This window comes from Zootoca vivipara, chromosome 2 (assembly GCF_965207765.1).
Source record: "Zootoca vivipara chromosome 2, rZooViv2.hap1.1, whole genome shotgun sequence".
NCBI lineage: Eukaryota > Metazoa > Chordata > Lepidosauria > Squamata > Lacertidae > Zootoca > Zootoca vivipara.
Window position 1 is genome coordinate 1154810 of NC_142584.1, and position 23311 is coordinate 1178120.

Below are 23311 nucleotides of genomic sequence, written 5' to 3' on the forward strand. Positions count from 1 at the left end.
TGAAGAATGGGTCCAGGATGTAGTGAAGCATTATAAAAATAACACAGAAGCTTATTTCAGTGCTGGATAAATATGGACATTTCAACTTTATTGGATGTATAAAGATTCTTTCTACAGCGATGCAGCAGGAACCGGTGCCATGCAGAGCTGGAGAGAAGGAGGCTCTGTTCAGACCAGACAACCGTCAGCTCACACAGCCCAAGAGCAGGCTGCACAAACAGGGTGCAGGGTGACAGTATTTTGGCTCTCTCCAAGGATTGCAACAGCAAAGCTTGCTGAACTCTCTCTCACTGGCATCCCACTCAAGTATTAGGTTATTTTGGTGATAGAAAGCAGCCACTAGTGGAAGTCTGCAACAGCAGCATGGATTAAGGTTGAAGATGAAGGTGCTGTCACATTTCCAAAGAGTCTGGTGTGGTTGCTGGCACAACATCAACATTCAAGCAAGAACGAACCACAAAGGGATGCTTATGTTCCCAACCCACCTATTGAAAAACAGTACAATTGCAACAAAGCCAGGTAACTGGACCACAAGAGGGAGCCAGTGCAACTATTTGCAGGACCACCAGCTTCTGAGAAAACTAATAGCAGCAACAGTGCCAGGGGGGCTAGTGTAGGGGCCTGCCCTTCCCCTGTTTACCGCCCCCAAGGATGAAGGATCTTGTGCCATAGATTAGCCACACCTACACAAGTGACATCATGGCAGATTCTTACACTTCTGAAGAGCCTTTGAATAACCTCAGAGCCAAAACAGGTAAGGTTACAAGACAGCAAGCACAACGCAGAGGACAATAGACCTAGAGATCAAAGGAAGACAAGGGCAGGCCTACACATCAAGGGCCAGCCTCATTAACTTGAGGAGGAGGAAGAGAAAATGCTTTACAATCACGTCCCATATCTCTGCTTGCTCCCACTCACAAAATGGCAGTAGCAGCAGTACAGGTTTGCAGCAGCATTGCACCCAGGACAAGCACCACCCTTCCAGGGTCCAGCATCAATTATTTGAGGGATCTCAATGGCTCAGGAAAGGGAGCTGGGAAGAAGGCAGGGCGCCCTCACAACACACCTCCAGACTGGCACTAGGTTCATGGATGGAAGGCCGCCTCCTTTAAACAAGTGATGTGACAGGAAGGTGCACACAACACACATGGGAAATACAGTCCAAGAAAGATTTTCACCAAGTGTGCATTAAAAAGTGGCAAAGGGATTTGCAGGGAAACCAGAAAGGCAAGATGTTGTGGGGCTGGCCTGCAGCTGGGGAGGGGCAACAAATGTCTGATGCAATATGGTGCACAGGAGTGGTAAAGCGTCGCTGTGCTGTTCCATCGCAAAACAGGGCCCCGTTGCATTCAGAGTGCAACGAGGCCAGGCCATATCCCAGCCCCTCTTTCAAAAGCTGAGAAGCGAGAGCCACACAGACTCGGAACATTGTGATTGGGAAGAGCGCGGGACACTGTCCCAGTAATTAATCCCAGACCTGCTTGGGAACAAGAGCCTCAGGATTGATCCAGCAATGGTACAAGGAGGCCAAAAGTATCTGCAATCACATAGGATTATTGGGGGGGGGGACCAAGATAGGTGGCCTCAGGTGGTGTTAGCTAGACAGATATCTATATGGCCCCACAAACAAAATGCTGCCCCTGGAGGCAGAGGCTGGAAGTCCAACAGAGAACAACCTGAACCACAGGCCAGTCCCAGGGAAAGGCTCCCCCCACCCCTTCATTCTCAGCCGCTGAGTGGGTGCAGGTCTACCTTGACCTTCTCTCCACTGCTCAGCATCCCAATAGTGGGATAAAAGCCCCCAGACGGCACCACAGCGTCTTTCTTGCCAATAATCTTCCCATTGCGCGTGAAGAACACCTGGGAGGGGAAAGGGGTGGAAAGAGAGAGAAAAAAAAACACAAGACTTCAGATTAGATCAGTGCAGTTTAGCTCTGCAATTGATTCTCCTCCTTCAGAACCAGGCTCTGGATGAAATTTCCAAAAGGTAGATTGATTTGTTATGTGCTTAAGAACAAACAACGCACAAAATTAGATCAGCTTCTGCAAACTCAGTTGACTGAAAAAGTCAATATAAAAATCTGCTTTAAAAGAGTAATAATAATAATAATTCTGCTTTAAAAGAATAATAATTAAAGACTACAGAACCCGGCCAGATGGGCGGGGTATAAATAATAAATTATTATTATTATTATTATTATTATTATTATTATTATTATTATTATGACAACCTAAGACAGTCGACTAAAGTCTCTTATCCAGCTCTATTCAAGTTACCAGGCCGTCAGAGCAAAGTCCAGTGCCCCCCCAAAATCTATTAATAGGAATTTGTAATCCAGGGTCTCCTATAAGTCAAGGAACCAGTTCTTAGCAAGTACAAGCCCAGCTTGTGCATAAAGGAATCTCTGAGACATGAACATGCATGAACAGCTACCGTAACCTGATATGTATCTTGCTGGACTGCACCATTTCAGGCTGCAGGTGGGAAGATTAAGCATTTGAATGTTCAGTTTTAGAAAGGTCTTCTTCCACATACACAGCTAGCGGAAAGGTACTAACTCAAACATTAGCTGATTTGCTAGATTTGTATCTGCAGAGAGTTCTGTTCCCCCCACCCCAAAAAATCAGGGAATGTTCAGAAATTGACACCCCCTCCCAACCCTCAGTCTGAAGTAATACAATATATAAAGAGATACCACATGGCATTGCTTATTGCCTAATGCTTATTGCCCATCTTGCTCTAGACACTGACAAACCAACATTACCAGCAGTGCATGTCAGCAATGGGAACTCAAATATTGGCACAACACTGGGATCTCAAGTTCTTCGTGACCCCAAATCTGGGAGTAAAGCCACCCTGGAGCATTGCTAATAGCAGCCACCAGGGTAACACAATGAGAAAACTTGCATAAACCAAACCAAGTGATGAACCGCAGAAACTCCTGAGGGGCTGGACAAGCTAGCTGCTTGTCAGAGGCCTGTAACCTATCCCTTGGCAACACTTGGTAGACGTATGAAATAGCTGCCAACCTAAGTGGCTGAGCCCTTGCCTGGTAGGACCCTGCCTTCTGACTGTGGACTAAGATGACAGTAACCATGTGATTAACTATGAAGTCAACACCATGTTCAGGGGGCAGGATCCCACATTTTGCACTGGACTGTCCAGGGTAAGGCAGCTACCAGATCCTCCAGAACTGTGTCAGGGAGCACAGAATTCAGCATCCTGGGAGACATTTCGTTATACTCTAAGGAATAAAATGTTCTAGCCTCTGTGGCTGCAAAGCTAGACCTTCTGGTACCTCAGAACCCCCCCACCCCCCGGGGGGGGCTAAAGCTCCCAACTCTAAAAGATTCTGTGGCCTGAAGAAATTTGCTAAATGCAAGTAGTTTTTCTCTAGCTACACATTATGAGAAGCAACTAATGAGAAAAAAATGCCCAGATCATTGAAAAGTGTGCTTATTCTTCCCTCCCTGCTTTATGTTTTAGAATTTCAAAAGTTATTGCCACATATTTATGTTTGCAGCCATTAAAGACTAGGAAGCCAAGAGCTGCAGGTGTTAAATGTTAAAGTGAGATACCGATACTCACAACCCTGTTTGTGATCAAGTATCTTCTAAAACTCTTGTATTACCTGCTCAATGGTGAAAGCTACTTGTGGAACCACTAATATGCGGAAAATAAAACAGTCAGAATTATATGCCAAGGGAACCTACATTCTGCAACCAGAATTATTCAAGTCACCAACCAGGTGGAAGGAGTGCAACCAGAAGGGTAATGAACATTGGTAATGTGCAAGTTGCAAGGTAGCCTTCCCCAACCCAATGCCTTCCAAATCTTACTGGAGTACAAGCCCCCTCATTCCTGAACCCTGACTGTGCTGGCTGGAGCTAATGGGAGGTGAAGTTCAAAACATCTTGAGGGTGCCCTGTTGGAGAAGGCTGTTGCAAGGGTAGGGCACAACCAATAAACTTGACACATGCATTTCCTAAGGGATCTTAGGCTGCTCTGTTTCTTGCTTCCAAATAGAAGCCATTCTACTTTCTCAAGCCCTTCCTAATTTGGGAAAGGGACAGCTCCACCCTTCTAAATGATGTGTTTTAATTCCATTCGATCTTGACAGAAAGAAGTTAGTCTTATCAGCAACCCTTGCTGGCACTTACCACCACTTTCTTGCCTTCATGTTCTTGCTCCATGTCTTCCCCATCCTCCTCCTCCTCCTCCTCCTCCTCCTCAGCTTCCTGGTGCAAGTAAAGGACATTCCTCACGCCTCGCGGTTTGGCCCGGGTAGCCACCGTGTCCCAGCTGTCATCACTGTCACCTGTAGGGCACCCACAGCCCTATATAATTCTTGCCATGAATTCATGCACTCCAGTCAACCACTACAGGAAAATCCTTCCAAGGGTAGGCTTGACAGCCAGAAAATTGCCTCTGGCTCAGATCTACAGCCACTAAGTGAGCTTCCTCCCTCCAGTCCCTTAATGGTAAGCACAGCTTCCCTACCCTGTTCTCTGTCTAGCACTCCTCTGGCAGTGAAGGACCTTTAGAGCTCTTGCTTCTAGAGAAGAGGGAGCCCATCAGAATCCTCAGGGAAGAGGGCAAAGTGAGGCCAACAGCTGAGTAACTTCAGAAACATGGCAACATTGGTCATCTTGCACAGTAGAAGGACCAGGTGGGGAAAGTACGAAGATACGTTATCACAATGCCACCATACCAGTTTAATCTAGGCTTGTAAATGAGCCAGCTGCCTCGCCACCAGTGGAACTAAAAATTGCCTCTAAGTAGCCAAAAAGTGAGGCTTTACGGAAGTTAGGTTTTAAAAAACCCACCACCCCAATCTGCGCGCGCGCGCACACACACACACAAGTTTAGACCATAGATGACCAATATAAACATGCAAAGATTTCAGCTTGCTAACACATCCTGTGGATCTATTTGTCAGGGTGATATTATCCAATGTACTAGAGAAAATAGATTAGTCCTAACACTTTATTTATTTATTTATTTATTTATTTATTTATTTATTTATTATGCCCCACCCATCTGGCTGGGTTGTCCAAGCCCCTCTGGGCAGCTTCCAACACTTACAAAACCATAATAAAACATCAAACATTAAAACTTCCTGATACAGGGCTGCCTTCAGATGTCTCCTAAAAGTTGTCTGCAGAAACTTGCCAATGCAAATCAAGCTCTGTTCACACAAGCATGTTATGACTCAGAGCCATCCATTGTGATGTATTTATTGCTTGCTTTACTTAGTATCATGATTCACCAAGTTTTAGACACTCACCTTCGCTGTCAAGGATGTAGTCACGCGGGAACATGATCCCACAGCCCATAATGTCTCCCTTGTAGCAGCGAGGCCCAAAGGGGTCACCCACTCCACTCCCATGAAAGATCTTGCCATCATCTGCAAAAGAGAAAAGGTGCACCATTGATGCAGTCTAGGAACAAAACTGGCAGAAAATGCTGACCTCAACCAGCACATGAGACTTCTGAGTGTCCCTGCCTGCCCCCACAATGCCAGCAAAGCAAAATGCTGATGTCTCAAAAGCTCAGGTGGAGATGCCACAGGTATCCCCTAAGCCACACTGTCCACCCAAGCCATGCCTTATCGCTTGAGCTTGGAGGGGGGTGTTACAGTATGTATGTATGTATGTATGTATGTATGAAAAATAGAGCATATCTATACACACACACACACACACACACACACACACACACACGGGTGAGCAACCTGTGGCCCTCCAGAAGTTATGGGACTCCCAACAGCACCAGCCACTATGTTCCATGGTTAGGGACGATGAGAGTAGATATAAAGGGACTGCGTAACTTTCAATTCACTTGGAGGCTTCCCAGTGTTTACTCAGACAAGCTCAAGGATTGCGTAACTCTCTTGTTCCCAAATCTTGGGAGCTCTGCTGAGCTGTGGACTAATAGCTATGGGAGTGCAGTTTTCTGGAACCTGAAACATCAGCTTCAGGGTTTTATTGTGATTAGTATCCAAAACATGACCAAAAATCAGAGAAACACTTAAGATTTTCATGCAATTAGATTAGCTGTTTTAAGAAAGCTTCTCCCACCACAAAAGTCATACAAGTTCAGCTCAGCTCTATTTTCTAGGCCGTTTTATTCCAATGCCATTAAGGACACTGACAGTCAGATGCTAAGTACAAAAGGTGAGATGCAGAGAATTAGGGTGAAAGTTCAGCATTTCTTCATTAAGCAAGCAACTGGATAGTGACTGAAAAGTGCTGATATGCAATGCGGGATCTTGTTCGTCATCAGAGATTGGAAATCCATTCAGCAAGGCTGAAAGTTCATTTAAACCATGGTCACCTTTGAGGCAACCCCACAACTCACTATGTTTTTTCGTTTTTTGATTTCATGTTTCATAAATTTTACACATTCAAAGGATGAACCAGAGGTAGATACAAGCTAGAAGTATACATAGTTCTTAACGTGATCAGAATTTTCTTAACTCAACTATCAAAAAACCCTAGCATGACATTCATAACTGAGAAATGGTTCCAGGAAGCCAGAAGCAATCTGGGATTCCTTGTACATGAAGTCAGGAGTGTGCATCTCAGGGTAACAGCCCTGAGGTAACTATCTATGAATCTTGATTTGTGAAGAGCCTGGTTTCAACTCCTAAAGCACACATGGCATGATGGCTAAGTATGCCTCCCCAGGGCTTGAAGTGCCAAGAAACTTTCCCATAATGCCTATTCACCATGCAGTCCTTCCAGGGCCAAACAATCAGGCATACTACCCTGCCAGGCCAGAGAGGGCAAACACACTATTCGACACCCATGATCAAAGACAGGCAGTTCAGAACCTGGTGGTCCGAACAGTTCCCTGCCTCTGGGCAGACAAGAAGAAAAGGGAGAAGGGAAGGGGGGACCCAGACCACTTGAAAGGCCTTGGCGCTCACTTTGTCTCTCCAAGTTCAGCTATGCAGCGGATGCGGGCGCCCTGAGCAAAAGGCATGTGGCCAAGGTCCTTTGTCTCCATGAAGGAGGGAGGTTTGTTCAGCAAAAGGGCAGTAAATATTTTCCCATGTTGCCAAGGAAACTTTGGGAATAATGTTGTGTAAACATTCCAGAGTGTGTCTAGAATAATGAAGGCCAGCCAGCAAGAGTGCCTTTTAGGGAATCCCCCTCTGCTCAACAGGCACAGGCAAGGAAATCTAAACAGCAGGCTGGAGAGGGAAACGCCTACAGGGCAAAGAAGGATGAGGGATGGCCTTACAGGGGAGGGGGAGGTTTAATGCACCTTCTCTTTAAGCTGCTGTGCAAGCACTCCAGGAAGGAGATGCAGGCTGCCTTCTCTACGCAGAATAAAGCAATATAAGACGTAATTGGTTCAGTGGACTTCACGTTGAAGGTGGGAATATTATTTTGAATGCTCCTTCAAACTGGCGCAATAACTAGTACTGTCAAATGTAATCCGTTCCGGAAGCACACTCAGCTTCCGAAATGTTCGAAAACCAAAGTGCGGCATCCGATTGGCTGCAAAAGGTTTCTGCACTCAAGCAGAAGCCGCGTCGGCTCTGGTAAACTAACACACTTCTTAATAGGTTTTTTTTGGGGGGGAGGCAAGTAAGGGGAGGGGAACATGATGGAGGTGTGTTGTTGTTTTTGTTGCTGATGGTGATGATGTTATTTTATTTGTGCCCCAGCCACTCTGGGCAGTTTCCAGAGGATACAAAAACATAATAAAACATCCCTGTATAGGGCTGCCTTCAGATGTCTTCTAAAGGTTGCATAGTTACTTATCTCCTTGACATCTGATGGGAGACTGTTCCACAGGGTGGGTGCCACTACTGAGAAGGCCCTCTTGGTAAAATTATGTATGCCATGGAGAAAGTATATAGGGAGTTTTTCTCCCTCTTTCATAATAGAAACCAGGAGCATCCAATGAAGCAGAATTGCTGGGTTGAAGCTGAATTGCTGTTATTCTTTGCAGAAAACAATCAGTCCAGGGCATCAGAAAAGTTTCAAAGAGCTCCTTAACCAAAGCCATCCTACCCCAACGAAAGAGGGAACTGCATTGAACATGTAGCCTGCGTGGTGTGCTTGCTCACATATATACCAAAACAGCCTCATGGTGGCCATGAAGTTACAGGGCAAGAGAGTACTGAGGATAGCACCAAACTCAGAATCAGAAGAGGGAAGAGGCAAGCTCGACACAGGTAGTAAAAAGTAGCAGTTTGTTTAGTATGAATGTCCAATGCATTTCAACCATGGATCATCCTCAAGGCAAATAATTTTCCCATCTTGTTCTGGAAAAAATAGAGAGAGCTTGCTCAATAATATGCTTTGAATACTCTTGGTGGGCTCCTTTATTGTACTCCATACAGAAATAGGGAACCTGTGTCCCTTCAGATGTTGATAGGCTCCATCTCCCATCAGTCCCAGCCAGCATGGCCAATGGTCAGAAATAATGGAAGCTGTAGTCCAATGGTATCTGGAAGGTCACAAGTTGGACAGCCCTGCAGTAGCTGAAGACCCAAGAAGACCCTTTACCCCACAGAAGGATGAATGGATTTTATTAATCCAGCCTAGAGCTGCCTTAGTACAAACACATTAAGCACTCTTCATGAAACAAACTGCTATTTTATCTCATATGCTTGCCTCCCAACTCTTCCTCCACTCTTGTGAAGTCATGGGCCACTTCACACAAGGCAGCCTGAGCACGAATGTTGAAGCTCCCAAGTGTACTCAAATTCATGGCTCTCACCACCAACTTCAAACCACTTAGACTGAGGAGTGAAATCAAGAGTGCATTGAAAAGGAGACAAGCATTCACTTCAAGGTTACACAGAAGAGATCACAGGCCAAATCTGTGGCAGATGATCAAGGCTAGAGAAGCTGAGATGCTTCTGGCTCTCATAGGAAGCAAATCTGCCTCAGCCAGCTGGCCATAGAGTCCGTATCTGAGGAACAGGCAATCTTTTTACTTTGGTTTATAGCAACAAATCTCAAATTGTGAGAAAGGCTTCTCAAAGAAGTGTGGACAGTTGCCAGAGGCACCAATTGTTTATCTGTCTTGTATTCTTTTTATAGTGAAGAGCTTTAGCAATATTGTAAGTAAAATTATGTACATTCTACCATCTGTTGAAGGACGCGGGTGGCGCTGTGGGTTAAACCACAGAGCCTAGGGCTTGCCGATCAGAAGGTCGGCGGTTCGAATCCCCGCAACGGGGTGAGCTCCCGTTGCTCCGTCCCAGCTCCTGCTAACCTAGCAGTTTGAAAGCACGTCAAAGTGCCAGTAGATAAATAGGTATCGCTACAGCGGGAAGGTAAACGGCGTTTCCGTGTGCTGCTCTGGTTCCCCAGAAGTGGCTTTGTCATGCTGGCCACATGACCTGGAAGCTGTACACTGGCTCCCTCGGCCAATAAAGCGAGATGAGCGCCGCAACCCCAGAGTCGGTCACGACTGGACCTAATGGTCAGGGGGCCCTTTACCTTTACCTTTACCATCTGTTGCAAGAGCAGGAATCGGAATCACTGTAAGTGCAGAATTCAAATTCACAGGAATCACTGCTTTTCTTAAGTTTCTAGCCCTTTGGCCTGGTGAGATCACACAGGCACAGAAGAAGGGAATTGGAATCTGATAAGGTTTTCCAGTTGATGGAGCTTCAGTCTCCCACATTTATTTATTTAACAGGATTTCTATACTGCTTAATTGCAAAAACCTCTTAGCAGCTTACATAGCTCTTTGCCTCTCCCCATGAACAGTTTATCCAATCCACTGTTTTGAGTCATATAGATTCTTTTTTCAGACAATTATTTTCTCATTGAAACCACCCTGTGCAAACATAACACTTAACCATAGTTCGTTGCCTGTTAACCCCGGCAAAGATTCCTGATAGTGAAATCTCCTACCAAGCTAAGTCCTGCTCATAGAGATCATTTAGATGGAGGGACCACTAAGGCCATCTTGTCACTTTGCAACAAAGAAGCTGTAAAGTTGGGGGAACTACCTTAATCACAGTTTTATCAGTACAGATGTAATACAATGTCTAGCCCTGGTTTGCAGAATATATTATACAGATGCATATACTTTTTTACTCTCTGTGATGAATGAATACTAGTCATAGAATTTTGGCTGTAATAAAATAAGAATAATCTTTATTTCTCTATTATTATTTTCTAAGTTCCAAAAGGTCTAGGTACTGTACAGGTGCAGAGAGTATACAATCCTGCCTAAAACATAAAGCTCACAGGTCGATAACATTTCCTTCATTTGTCCAACCACCTAGTGATGTGAGTTGCTAGAGAAATGGGTAACCCATGGGTCACAGCAGAGCTGGGATTTGTCCTGCTTAGTGTACTATCCACATATTCTCAAGCATATTCACATCCTGAAGGGATACCTTCAAAAGTAGCTGCCAAGATTCCCAAGATGCTCAGTTGTTCCTATTTCATGCTTGTGTAGTGCAGAATGTGCATTACACCAAAGCCTGGTGGCAAGTCAAATGTTGCAATTTAAAATCCCCAAACAGCTTAGGGCCTATCTCCTTGTGACTATGCCTGGTCTCATAAAACAACCCTCTTTGCACTCCTGGATCATTGGGGAGAACCTTGATCTGTGGGTTTCATATATTCGCTTTCATATATTCACTTGCTGGCTGTGCGGAACAAGGGCCTCTGAAGTTGTGACACCACATCTCTAGAACTCTCCCACATGCCTTCTTCAAACCTCAACTGACCTCCAATCAATCAATCAATCAATCAATCAATAGCTAGCGTAGTCTTTTTGAGGAAGGCATGTGGAGAGGAGACAAGATGCTATTTTAAATATGCTACATTCATACAATTCTATTGAACTTCTTATTATTGCTGATTTAGACACCTGTTGTTCAGTTTCCTACTTTCAGAAAAATGGAGGAAGGAAATATACCAAATCAAGTAAATCAAGAAACATCATTTAGCTACCAAACCAAACCGCTCTTCCCACTGTGCCCTAAGCTTGGCCGTACTGCAGATCTTCACTCACCTGCATGGTAGGCCACAGATCCCCTGCTCCAGCCAGGATGCCGGTTTTTTGGGTAGTCCTGGAACAAGAGAGAAACAGAGCAGAGCAAATCATGCAGCATTACAATTTTATCACTGAAGGGTCTTTCAGCAGGAAAATGACAAGTTGACAATACTGTATTTTTAAAGGGGTTTCCACTTGAAAGGCGCTTGATTCCTGCCTCCCACCCACACAGTTCATAGAATCATAGAATTGGAAGGGTCATCTAGTCCAAGCCCCTGCAATGCATGAACCTTTTGCCCAATGTGGGGCTTGAACCCACAACCTTGAGATTAAGAGTCTCATGCTCTACCAAGTGAGCTATCCTCAGCACCAAGATATGATCACTGAGACAGGGGTCCATGCTGAGTCAAGGTTCCCCAGAGCATTTACCTTAGTACCTCAGAGGGCTACATCCCAATGCTCTGGGGAACCCTGACTCAGCATGGACAGGTTAATGCTCGGGATTAGACCCACAAAGCTTTACTGCCACAAAACTGAGGAGGAAGAAAAACCCTTGCTGGAATAGCCAAAACTCAGTGTTCCAGCCAGCAGGGCATTCATTATGGTGACTCAGCAGCACTTTATGGAGTTCCCTGAGCTTAACAACCTGGTAGTGCCTCTCTCACTAGGCTGGAAAGGAGAAGAAAAAGACTAAGGAAGGGTTCAAGGAGTCTAAGGAAAAGATGCTGCAAGATCTTCGATTCTAACCACACCGTGTCCTTTAATTTAACAAGTATTAGCATTCATTTAAAGTGGTTCCTTATCACACTGGAAAGCTTCAGTTGGTACAAAACAAGAGCACTGCAGATATTATCCTTCAAAGCCCTGGGACCCACCTGAGTAATTTTACCACAAGCAGATGACACCAGACCAACATGCCTTAATTTTATGCCCGTTTTGTAAGAAATGTATACTTTCTTGTGTGCTCTGCAATTTCAAATGCTAATCTTAGACCCAGCATGTCTTAAGCAGCTCCAGCTCCACAAGAATTAAGGCAGCTAAGGCAAGAGTTATGCCACATCTGCATTAACTGTGCTTGCAGCTCCAATCAAAAAAGCATCTCTTAAAAAGATGGGAAGCACATATACGCATCATTACGTGTGTGTGTGTGTGTGTGTGTGTGTGTGTGTGTGTGTGTTTTAAGACACAACAGTGTTGGTTAAATGTTGAAACACCTTAATTTTTGAACAGAAACTGCCACACTGTGTGCCCGGGCACACCAGTGTGCCAAGAGAAATAAGCATATCCTTGGAGCTCATAAAATCCAGAAACCAGAAAAGCTGCTGCTGCTGCTGCCCCCATTGTGTGATTTACTGCTCTGGCCTTTCCACCTCCACTGTAGGCAGATCCTCCCCCATCTGTACTCCTAATGCCCAAAGTGGCAGAATTACCTACAATCAGTGAGCCATGCAGAAATGTATGCATTGGGCTCATCTAAGGCAGGTAATTCTTACTATTTCATGCGCTAAATGCAAAATCTTTCTGGGGAAAATCTGAGGTGCTTCCAATTTTAATTCAGGAAAAAAGAATGTGCTTTAGCTAACAAAAGTTTGGAAACACTTGTATAAGAATATGAGTCCTGCACATTACTTTTCAGCCATCACACCCTATTGGTTGAGACTCAGACTTGGCATGGTAGTCCCTGGGTTCCAGCTGATCTGGAAACAAGTCTCCTACAAAACAGCTTCTGGTGGTCACACAACACACCCACACCAGGTGTAGAATCAATAGATTGTTTAGGGGGTAAGTTGTCCTCCTGTGGGGGCAGGAACTCAAGGGAGGGTGAAAGGAAGTTGATCCAGGTTGTTTTTTTTTTGGATCTTGTATGGCTGCTGGGATTTGCTTGCTCGCTGTAGCAAGATGAGGAAGGAATGGAATGGTGCGGCCTTGAAGGCCAACCCAGCCACGTGAATCCAGACCATGTGTTGAGGCAAACAACAGAACCAGATGGCCACATCAGACAGGAAAGGAAGAGGGACAGACGCCAAACCAGCCCCAAAGAACAATCCTGCCTGCTTCTAATTTGTTATCTGGAATTCAGCAATAAGAGAGCCTTGCTCAGAAAAATCTGTGTAGCAGAAGTTGTGCAGGAGAAAGAAGCATGAAAAGACAGAGAACCCCAAGGCTGGGAGGAACCAAAAAATGATCTAGACCCTTGGGGTTCTCCAAAGCGATTGTCCCATGGCAACACACAAAACTGCCAGGGGCACCACAAAAGCACTTGTTTGATATCATGTGGCTTTTTGCACTGAGGAATGTCCTGAAAAGGAGGAGGCTAGCTTAGAGATCTAACTCTTCCCTCATTGATGCAAATATGAGTTTGCAGGAAAATGCCACCATACCTATGCAATATGACCATGACACTATGTGTGAAATGGCTTCTATGTGGCAGCTGGAACATGTAGAGCGCCTCACCACACCATGCTGCTTGCATAATTTCTATCAGTCACTGTGTCATTCCACCTCACAAAGAAGCCTCAAACAGACTAAGTTAAAGCCAGCGTCCAAGTGCTTCAGGTTTTTTTCCAACTTCCAACCATTCTTTGTTTTGCAAAAGACACCAGGCACTGCAGAGCTCTTTCCTGGGAATATGTAAGAACCAATAATTTTTCTAGTTCCAGTCTGGTGTCATACTATAACCTCGTTCACATATGACTATGTGCAAGCGGAAATTTTCCATTGAGCATGCAAGTAATCATGCATGCTATACCATTCTTCATCAGTCCCCATCCACATGAGATGGCACCACAGAGCAAGGCACTCCTGAGCAGGGCATTTGAAGGGGGTCTATTAAGCACACAACACAGCACACTCTTTCCCCCACCACAGTTTTACCTTTCGAGCCAAGCCCAGTGCAATGTAGCATTTCTCTCCTGGATCTACGATCTCAACTTCAAAGTAGTGACTCCTGGTACTTAGCGGCTGCCGAGCTTGAGCTAGACCCACGTCAATTATGCTCTTCCCCTTCCCCACGTACTCCAAGAGCTGCAGAGAAAAGGATGACACAATGATCAGCTGTCCAGATCAGACCTGACAGTCCATCAAGCCCAATGTTGTTTTCCAGGAGGATCACAAGAATCTGCACTTTTCATTTCTGGAACAGAAACCACATTTTCACAGCTGATGATAATCATCCTGAATCATCAGGTTTCCAAACAATTATCATGGATACATGAAAAGAATAACAAAAGGGGTGTCAAACGGAGAAAGGAATGCAAGTTGGTCGGCAATGGAGAGAGAACTATGAGGAACACAAGCTACTGGTTGAATGGCTGCATGGTAGCTAGCTAATCAGTGTGCCTTTAAAACATGTACAAGCAGTTAAAGACAAACTAAGGTGTGAAACCATGATATGGAAAATCCTATCCCTGCAAATACTGTACAGAATATCCATTTCTGTGCATAAGCATCTCAAACATGCAAGACCACTTTTCTTCAACAAGTTGAAATACATCCAGATGAGGCAGCATTTTTTCCTCCTCAAATTTTAAACATGTGAACAACAAATGAATTTTAATTCTGCATTGTAGCTGTTTTAATTGTGGTACTTTTTATAAACTGCCCTGCTGAAGAGTGGGCTATTAGTACAAACAATAAATAAATAAATAAATAAAGTGGGAGTCTAAGACATGCAGTTGGCAAACATCCTCATCTTATTTTGCAAGTCTCCAGTATTCAAGATATTTCAGTACTTAAGGAGATCAACATTAAAGAAAAACATTGAAATGTTTTTAATACAGAAAACATACTATTATGTTTATAGCCACAAAGATTTCATAAATCTGGAAATCCAGCAATACCCCACCCTGAATCTGGCATTACAGGTGGAAAAAATCAAGGATGGATGGAATCATTCTGAAAACAAATATATACCACTAGCTGGCCCGGCCACGCGTTTCTGTGGGTCATCCCTGTGATTCCCCCCACCTTGTCCCGATCCATGATGTATCCCACCCCTCCTCCCTCCACCCCCCTGTGCTCATCCCTGTGTTTCGGTAGGATACCCTTCCCTCTGTTTTCCCGGGGGAATGTTGTCCCCTCCCCCCTGTATCTCCATACATTGGCCCCTGTGCACGCATCGTGAACATTTTCATATATTTAGATTTTAAAAATTTGAAATAAGAACATGAGAAGCAGAAGTTATTGTTTAATTTCATTTTTGGGTTGTCATTTATTTTGGTGGGTATTGTATGATTTGGGCGTTGCCGTATGTTTTGGGGGTTTTTTTGGTGTGTGTTTTTGTTATTTGGATTTTCTAATTTTGGAGTAGGTGACCCAGAGAACCCAGAGAACTACTTTAGTAATCCCGACCGGGGGGGGGCAAATAGCGAAGACCCACAGCCCCGTAGCAACAGAAGGCGATATCCGAAGCGCCCAAGCTGTTCGGTTCAATAAAAAAACCCAGGAAGTGGCATGGGGAAGGTAAGAAATTGTGAATCGGGGGGGGGGGCTGGCCACTGCAAATATCCGAGGACTTAAACTGGGGAGAGAAAGTGCATGGTTGTTGTTGTTTTTAAAGACGCAGAGGCTTGCAATCAGTCATAGTATAAAGCCTAGGTTAAAAGGGGCACAACGGCCCTTACTTAAAATGGCCACGAGAGCCTCGCATGTGACACAACGCCTGCTAAATTTTAAAGTAAAAACCCCTTGCCGTGCCCCCAAGTGCGTTGCTGTGGGTTATCTCCCCCACCCCCCGGGCCTAGTGGGGGCCTGGCAGGGGCCTACATAAAACAAAGGCCATGCTGCAGCCTGCAATCCAGGCGCTCGCCCTCTCCCCGCCCCCGGGCCTAGTGGGGGCCTGGCAGGGGCCTACATAAAACAAAGGCTGTGCTGCGGCCTGTGATCCAGGCGCTTTCCCTCTCTTCCCCCCCCCGGGCCTAGTGGGGGCCTAGCAGCCTGGCAGGGGCCTAGAGGTCTGGTAATGGCCGCCTTGGTGGTTTCAGTTGCTTGGCTGATGATGTCATTATTTGGTGCCGCCCTTCAGAGCTTTTGCTGGTGACAGCGTGCAATCTGCCTTTTTATTGGATGCTGCTGGAGTCTTCAGAGCTTTTGCTGGTGATGTCTAATATGTGCGCCACTTTTTTTGCATTTAATCACTATTTAAGGTATGAAAGCTGTGCTTTTGGGGGGGATTATGCCAGATCCTTCACTGATGGGCAAGGTACGCTTTGTCCTAATTTGATGCAATTTGGTTCAGCGGTTACGGAGAAAGGCTGTGACCTCTGCGCGTGCAATGCCTACATTTTTATATATATAGATAAGGAAGCAATGCCATGAGCAGCAAAATCGTGAAATTAGATAACATAAGGAAAATAAATCATTATGCTTTCCTTATTTTAGCATATTGAGCGGGCGGACTCACATTGTTATTTAACATATACAGATACAGTGGTACCTTGACTTATGAACGACTCGACAACCGAATTCTTTGACTTACGAATGGGGGTAACAGCTGTGTGCTTACGAATGTCTCGACATCAGGGGGGGGAAACGCGGCGGTTTTGGATAGGGATTTTTCGACTTACGAATTTTTAGACAGGGTTGCTTCGACTTACAAATATTTCCATTTTCAATGCATTCCTATGGGAAATTGCGTTTCCAATGGCGTTTTTCGACTTACGAATTTTTCGACTTACGAAGGTGCCTTCAGAACGGATTAAATTCGTAAGTCGAGGCACCACTGAACGGTAAAAGCAAACCATATTTTAATAAACAAGACCTTCTTCTCCCCTCTTTTTCTACCCTTTTTCTGCCAGGTACATTTCAAATTTTCGTACCCCCGTTTTCAAAGCAGAGTCTTTCAGAGGTTTCAAAAGTGCTACAAGTGCTAAAAGGGAAGAACTTTTTTCACATATCTTCTCATTTTGCATAATTTATTCTGCATGTGCAGTGAAGATCATGCTCAGTTGCCTCCAGTGTTCCTCTACCACTTCAATTTTTAGCAGTGAAGGAAACAAAGAGTTGAACTGAGAAAATATATGGTAGCATTGAGTTCCAGGATATCATGCACCCCCTGGTATAACTGACACTGCTAGATGTTCCATCATCGAGCTAACACTGTTCTACCAGGACTTCTATAGCTGTAGTTGCAGCAATGATGTGACCAACAGCTACTGCAGACTTGCATGAAGTATCTTAGTCCCAAGGGCATGGGTGTGCATGCACACAGACACCCCTCATGAAGCACAACCACATATTGAACTAATCTTTCCTGGCTCCTACAGCCCTGTGGAAAAACACAGATCACTGACCCTTTCCACCAGCTTTCCGCACTGCTGCCATAGGATTCCAAGAACCACTCATCCATCTAAGCACAAAGCAAATATTTCAAGCAGCTAGAACAGGAAGCAGCTCGACATAAGGAGTGACATACTCTGACAACGATCTATCCTGGAGGAAGAACAACTCTTAAATGTGATGTTCTTGTGCAAGTTTCAGATGTTGTTATTGTTATTAGTAGTTTTATTGAAGGTGGCTTTATGTACAATTTAAACTAAACAATTTAACAATAAGAACAGATGCCAAACCAGACTGGGGGAGTGAGAATTCCAATGAGAGGAATGGGAAGCACAGGAAATTCAACCTTGGTCTGACTTGGCTATTGATACTGAACTAATGTTCTTGTGCTACATTTCCCTTCCAGGTGGTAAATATCACTGAGTGATTGGGAAGGTGCCTCTTATGGATGCATCTTGTCTGGATTAAATACAAGCATCTATCTTACTCCTTCATCTATACATGACTAGTCTTAACTGCTGGTGCTGACTTCTCTTCAAGCCAGTGGACAATTTTAGGGTGCTATTCAGCTTCCTTGGGCAAGTGACTAGTACTACACGTATGAACTGCATTTAGGGACCATGTTTAGCTCTATGTCCCAATACCGAATACAGCTAGTATACTAGTAGTGAAGTTTTTAGTACAATATTCATTCTTAAGCATACATCTCCCTATAGAATAGAGGTAGCCAATGTGGTGTCCTCAAGATGTTGTTAAGACTACAACTCCAAACATCCCTGACTATCAGCTAAGTCTTTAGGGTCGTCCTAAAAACGACATTTCAATTCTGGATCTAGGCATGTAATGCAAATAAAGGCAAACTTATTTTCTGCCCTTTAAATTATACTTCAAAATCTGCCCCAGTGGCAGGCCACCTTACTCTTCCATAATGGGCCAGCCCCAAATCAATCAATGAGAAAGTACATGGGCATCAGTCTGCTGAAACTAAGCAGGTCTGGTCTCGAGAACCATATGTATGTCACTTTAAGTTCCTTGGCAAGATGAAAAGGCGGGATATAAATTTAAGAAAATAAGTAATATGACCAACTAGGGCAGGAACAGGCATATATCCTGGAGCCCCTTTGGCTATAGGCAAAAGAGCAGACAAACGGTAAATATGCAATGTGTGTTTACTCCTAGCCCCGATGAATCACTTGCCAGGGCTGTCTTTAGAAAGCACCTTAATCCCCTTTTAATGGCAGGCCTTTTAAGAACTCCATTCAGTCATCAAAAGTACAGAAGGCCTGAAACAGGAACAGGCTTGGGCCAGGCAGCCCCACCTCACCTGATCTTCGTGGCCCCAAGCTTCTATTTTGTGCTGCCCTGCCACCCTAGCGCTGTGCTGAAATACGCCATCCAGTTTCTCAAAAGTTTTCTTCCCTTGCAAAAGAGGCTTCAGTTTTTTTCTGCCTCATTCTCAGGACACTTCAGAATTTCTTTAGAATTTTGGTGGGAGTCTTAAGCTTATTGTTGTGAGGTGGCCAAGACTGGGGTGGGGTGGGGGTGTTTCTTCCCAGTAAACAATTATCCAGCACCCTGCAGCCCCCCCCCCCCCGACTGGCTGCCCTTTCTCTCATCTGAAAAAGCCCTGGGGCAGGCAGACGTTACCTGATGAGGGCTTTCCCTGTGCCTTAACTGAAGCACAGGCATTCAAGAAGCTTACCAGATGCAGAATACGGTAGAGATGATTTATAGAATGAAATAAATGGCACAGATGAAAACCTGTTGTACACCTCATGTTTGACTGTTTCTGGGCTTAAGATAACCTGGGCTTCAGTAACCCATGGCCTAGTAATCAGACAAATGGGAGTACCGCAATGCTCTCTACATGAGGTGTCCCTGGAAGCTGCAGCTGGAGCAGAATGTGGCTTAGCAGCTCCTGAGTGGAGCAGCTTGAAATGCTGCACACTACTGAGCCCTTTCAGGGTGCTGGCCTTCATGTTTAAAGTTCTAAACTGCATGTGGCCCAAGTACTTAAAGAGGAGCCTCTTCCAGTACTAGCTACCCAGTACCTTCAGATCTGGTTCATGGTACAGCTAGTAGGCACAGGACAAAGTCCTCTCTGTGGAACTCCCTCCCATAAAAGTCTCCCACTCAACCTGTCACTAATCAAACATATTTTGGAGACACACCTTTGTAGCAAGGGATTGTCATCAATCTGATATTCCTTACCTGCTGTAGCTATCCAAGAATTTTTAGCAACATATATTTCTGTTATTGTTGTTTTAAGTTGTTCTGATTTATTATGATTGCATTTGTATTATATTGCATGTCATCCTGGGCTCCTTTCAGAAGGAAGGGCACGATACAAATAACAACAATCCTACTGGTACTGTTGATAGAGTCACTGTGCATATGTTTCTGGAAGTGGGAAGGAAAAGTGACCTGGTGTCAACACATACTATATGAAGCGGACCTGGACAGAGACATGCGCTGACAAGGTGCGCTTCTCACAGAAAAACCTATGAAGATGAATGGCATCTCCACAAATGTGACATGCAAGTGTAGACTTCTGAACTTGACACAAGATTAAACATCCTGGGAGTCTGAGTTTTTATCTTTTTTAAAAAAAGTTTCTAGCCCCTATCATGTTCAAAATAAAACTTTAGACCATATAAAGGCAATGTCTGTTGTCATGAGGTGTGTTTTGAAGAGGTGAAATGATTCAGCCTCTGTATAGTCTATTTCCCTTCTCTCATTATAACCAGAATGGAAATTGTACCAAGTCAGCCAGAAAACTGATAATTTGCATAGTCTGTTCAGGTCACATAACTTCACTTTCCTGGCAAGTTTAAGGATTTTTCCTCAAAAACAGGATTCTAAAAAGGCATCCGGGGTGAAGGATTTCATTAATATTTCAAGAAAACATAGGAAAGAGCCAGCAAGTTCCCAGTGGCCTGAAGAAGAACAGACTGTTAAGCAACACTGTCATGCCTTTCTTAGCAGCACAATAAGCAGAAGTTCACTAGGCAATGTTTTCCAGTCTTCTTTTCCTCATGAAAAGCTGCACCTGTAAATTATTCGTCACACAGCTGTTAAAGGCACAGATAAAAGCTCCCTAGAAAAAAAGGGGTGGCAATTCCACCAAAAACTGCAAGCTGCCACCTTGGTGCAACAGGCCAGCACAAAGGCTGGATGGAGACTGGCCCTTAGGAAAGAGTTTCCATGCTGACTGTCCTGAGAAGACTAACTGAATGCCTGAAAGAAACTGCTGCTGACTTCTGCCCTCAAGACCTGGTGGTGCTGAATTTTACCTCAGGGCTTACTTGCTAAGGACAGAAAACAGACTCATGAAAAGAACTAATGCTGCTGGATTTCGAAACACACTGAAGTGGGACGTAACGCAATATACAGGAGAAAATACTTTTTAAAAAACCCAGAGGAAATTCCTAGCTGAGAATAGTGTTGTTCAATGACTCCACCAAGTACAAACTCAAAAGCTAGTTAACAAAAAAAAAGGGAAAGGGAAAGAAAAAAGAGACAGACTTCTAACACTACAGGAGGGTGACCATAGGAAAGTAGATGGCCTCAGGCTACTGCAACTCAGACATCCAAAATTCCAAGACAACCAGTTTTGAAAAAACAGACACACACTCACTTTCAAGAGACGCACGGCAAATCCAGGCCTACCTCCCACTCTGCCAGCGTGCCGAAAACCCACGCCCAGCCTTTGAAGAGTGGGCTTTTAATAAACAAAATATTAAATTGTCCAAAGGAAGAATGCAAGTTATGCATTTTATTTTTCCATCAGGCCAGGAAAAGAGCCAGGAAAGAGAGGGAGTTTATGTGGGTGAATTTGGCACTGCAATTCAAAGGACAGAAAGAGGAAAGAGGTTGTCCTGGAAGGATCCAGCAGTCCTCAACCCGTTTGGCTGGGTCCAAACACAGGATAGGCAGTTCTGTACATCTTTTGAAAGTTCAGGGCTTCATCTCAGAGGACTGCTTCACACACTAGAAAAATAGGAAAGGAGCGTTTCTGCAAATCACTTCTGTGGTCTGAAAATGTCTCATCTAAACACCCTTAACTAACTCCAAATCACCATAAGCAATACATGCTTTTGGTGTTGCTCCACAATCAGGATGGTGTGGGTTTTGTTTATACATTGGTAAAGTTGCATTGTGAGAAGTTTCCATGGATCATTTTTTGTCTATCCAGGATCAGAGTGGCAAATTCTCCCACAGCCTAGAATGGCTAACAATTCTTCCACCTATGCTCAATTCTCTTCCCGCCCCCATACATTTCTCGACTAATATAGCCACACACAAAGTTACCTGTGACTGGCATGTGTGCAGAGCCTTGGAGCATATTGATTAGAGGAGTTTGGGGTAAAATTATCTGAGGGCACATGAGATACCTTCCCCTTAAATCAACAGTGCAAAGGCTATATACAGTACAGCATTTTGGGGGAGGGTTCTGTAGTCACACAAAAATTAAGCTTACTCAGAAGAAAAGGCAACTATCCATTTTAACCATGAAAAAGGAACCTAAATCTTGAATGACAGAAGACCCTAGGAGTGGGAACAGCTATATAAAGTGGGGAAAGGCAAAGGATAATTTTTGAAATAAGAGAGGAAATGTAAATGGTTGGCTTCCATGTTCTTGCAGGGAGCAGGGGGAGCTGTCTGGGTCAGGGAAGGTCCACATCTCAGACTGGGACAGGGGATAGGCATGTAGAAAACAAGGGCTTATGTAAGGCATCTGTGGGCAATGGCTTCCATTTCAGTCATAGGGTTAAGAATGTGCAAACAATTCTGCTGGATCATACCACAGGTCCACCAAAGTCCAACATTCTTTCTCCCAGCCAAATATCTTTGAGAAGCTCACAGACTGGGGCACAATGGAAATATAGAGGCACTCTGTCTGTCTGTCCTAGTATCTGGTAAGTTGAGGATATACTAGTTCTGAACATGGGAGGATCTGTTATTAACCACCCCAACTACTTGTGAAGCTACACAAAAAAAAAGGATTTGGTGAGCCATCAGAGGCCTGTCTCCCCTTTAACACTTAGCCCAAAGTTGCGCCTCCACCAGACTCACAATTATGAAAAAGTAATTCCACCCAGAGCCCTTCCTGATGGCATTTTACTTCAGACCATAGTTTATAAGGGGAAGCTTCCAGCAGATGAAGGCAACAACATGTTGGCCAAGCAACGAGAGCATCCAAGACAAACAGGTGAACCTCTTAGATAAGCAGATGTAGGCCCCGCTCTTTCTGCTGGTCACATGAGCCGTATGCTCAGCCAACAACAGCTGAAGGAACTTAAAACTGGTAGCACATTCCAGATTTAGGCAGATCAGACTCTACAGGGCAGGCTGAGAAAAATTCGTCCTTAATGAACCCCAAGTTAATTCCAGCAAAGGCCATTTTGTGGTGGGGTAGATGGAAGCAAGGAATCCTGAATAAGACAGGGCCAGCTCCAAGCCAATGCACCATATATTATGGTGTCTTTCATTATCAAATATGCAAAGTTTGGAGTTACACTTAACTGTTTAAAGCCAACTTACCATCCCCATAGTCCTGACCCTCCATATCAGGACCATTGATCAGGGCCATCTGTGCAACAAATGTAAGCTTGTGAGACTTATTCTGCTGAGTCACCTAGGTGAATCCAATTATTTCTATTCACCTTTGTTAGAAGGAAGCTATTCTTCTCTGTGGCTGCCATCACCTCATAAATGACAAATGTCAAACTTCAATCCAGTGCAAAATGTTTCAAAGAACACACCAAACACAAAAATCTTGTACTTTCACCAGACTTCTGAGAATCAGAGGTATTGTTAAAAGAAAAATAAAGAAGTTTCTAGTTCTTATGATTCCAGATTAGAATTTTAAGAGGGATGGGCAGGCAACTTATGCTAAAGCACCAATGACAGAGGAGAAGAGCAGAACTCTTTCTGTGCCTTCTCTCATGAATGCCAACAACTTTCCCCACTGCGATTCCTGGCACAGGTGGTGCTCTGCCAAAAAAACTGCAGCCTTCTAATGCAGTGCACATCCAGTCACATTTGCTT

The 23311-nt window shown here is 44.4% G+C and overlaps 1 protein-coding gene and 1 long non-coding RNA gene across 20 annotated transcripts in view; one reads left to right on the plus strand and one right to left on the minus strand.

The window, feature by feature from the left end:
• Positions 1-51: 51 nt before the first annotated feature.
• SPRYD3 (SPRY domain containing 3) overlaps positions 52-23311 on the minus strand; it is a 43915-nt gene continuing 20655 nt past the window's right edge. For 11 of the 19 annotated variants that reach the window (XM_088662791.1, XM_088662793.1, XM_035102039.3 and 8 more), the window contains exons 7-11: positions 13859-14008; positions 11003-11060; positions 5289-5408; positions 4162-4319; positions 52-1860 (exon numbers count right to left, since the gene is read on the minus strand). In XM_088662791.1, the coding sequence (XP_088518917.1) occupies positions 1726-1860; positions 4162-4319; positions 5289-5408; positions 11003-11060; positions 13859-14008 (621 nt within the window). In that variant the 3' untranslated portion in view covers positions 52-1725. The remainder of the gene's footprint in view (positions 1861-4161; positions 4320-5288; positions 5409-11002; positions 11061-13858; positions 14009-23311) is intronic. The other 8 variants (XM_088662799.1, XM_088662797.1, XM_088662789.1 and 5 more) reach the window with 1 other exon arrangement.
• LOC148686686 (uncharacterized) lies at positions 7170-10137 on the plus strand. The gene is made up of 2 exons (XR_015948343.1): positions 7170-7384; positions 7967-10137. It is a non-coding gene; the product is annotated as an uncharacterized LOC148686686 (long non-coding RNA).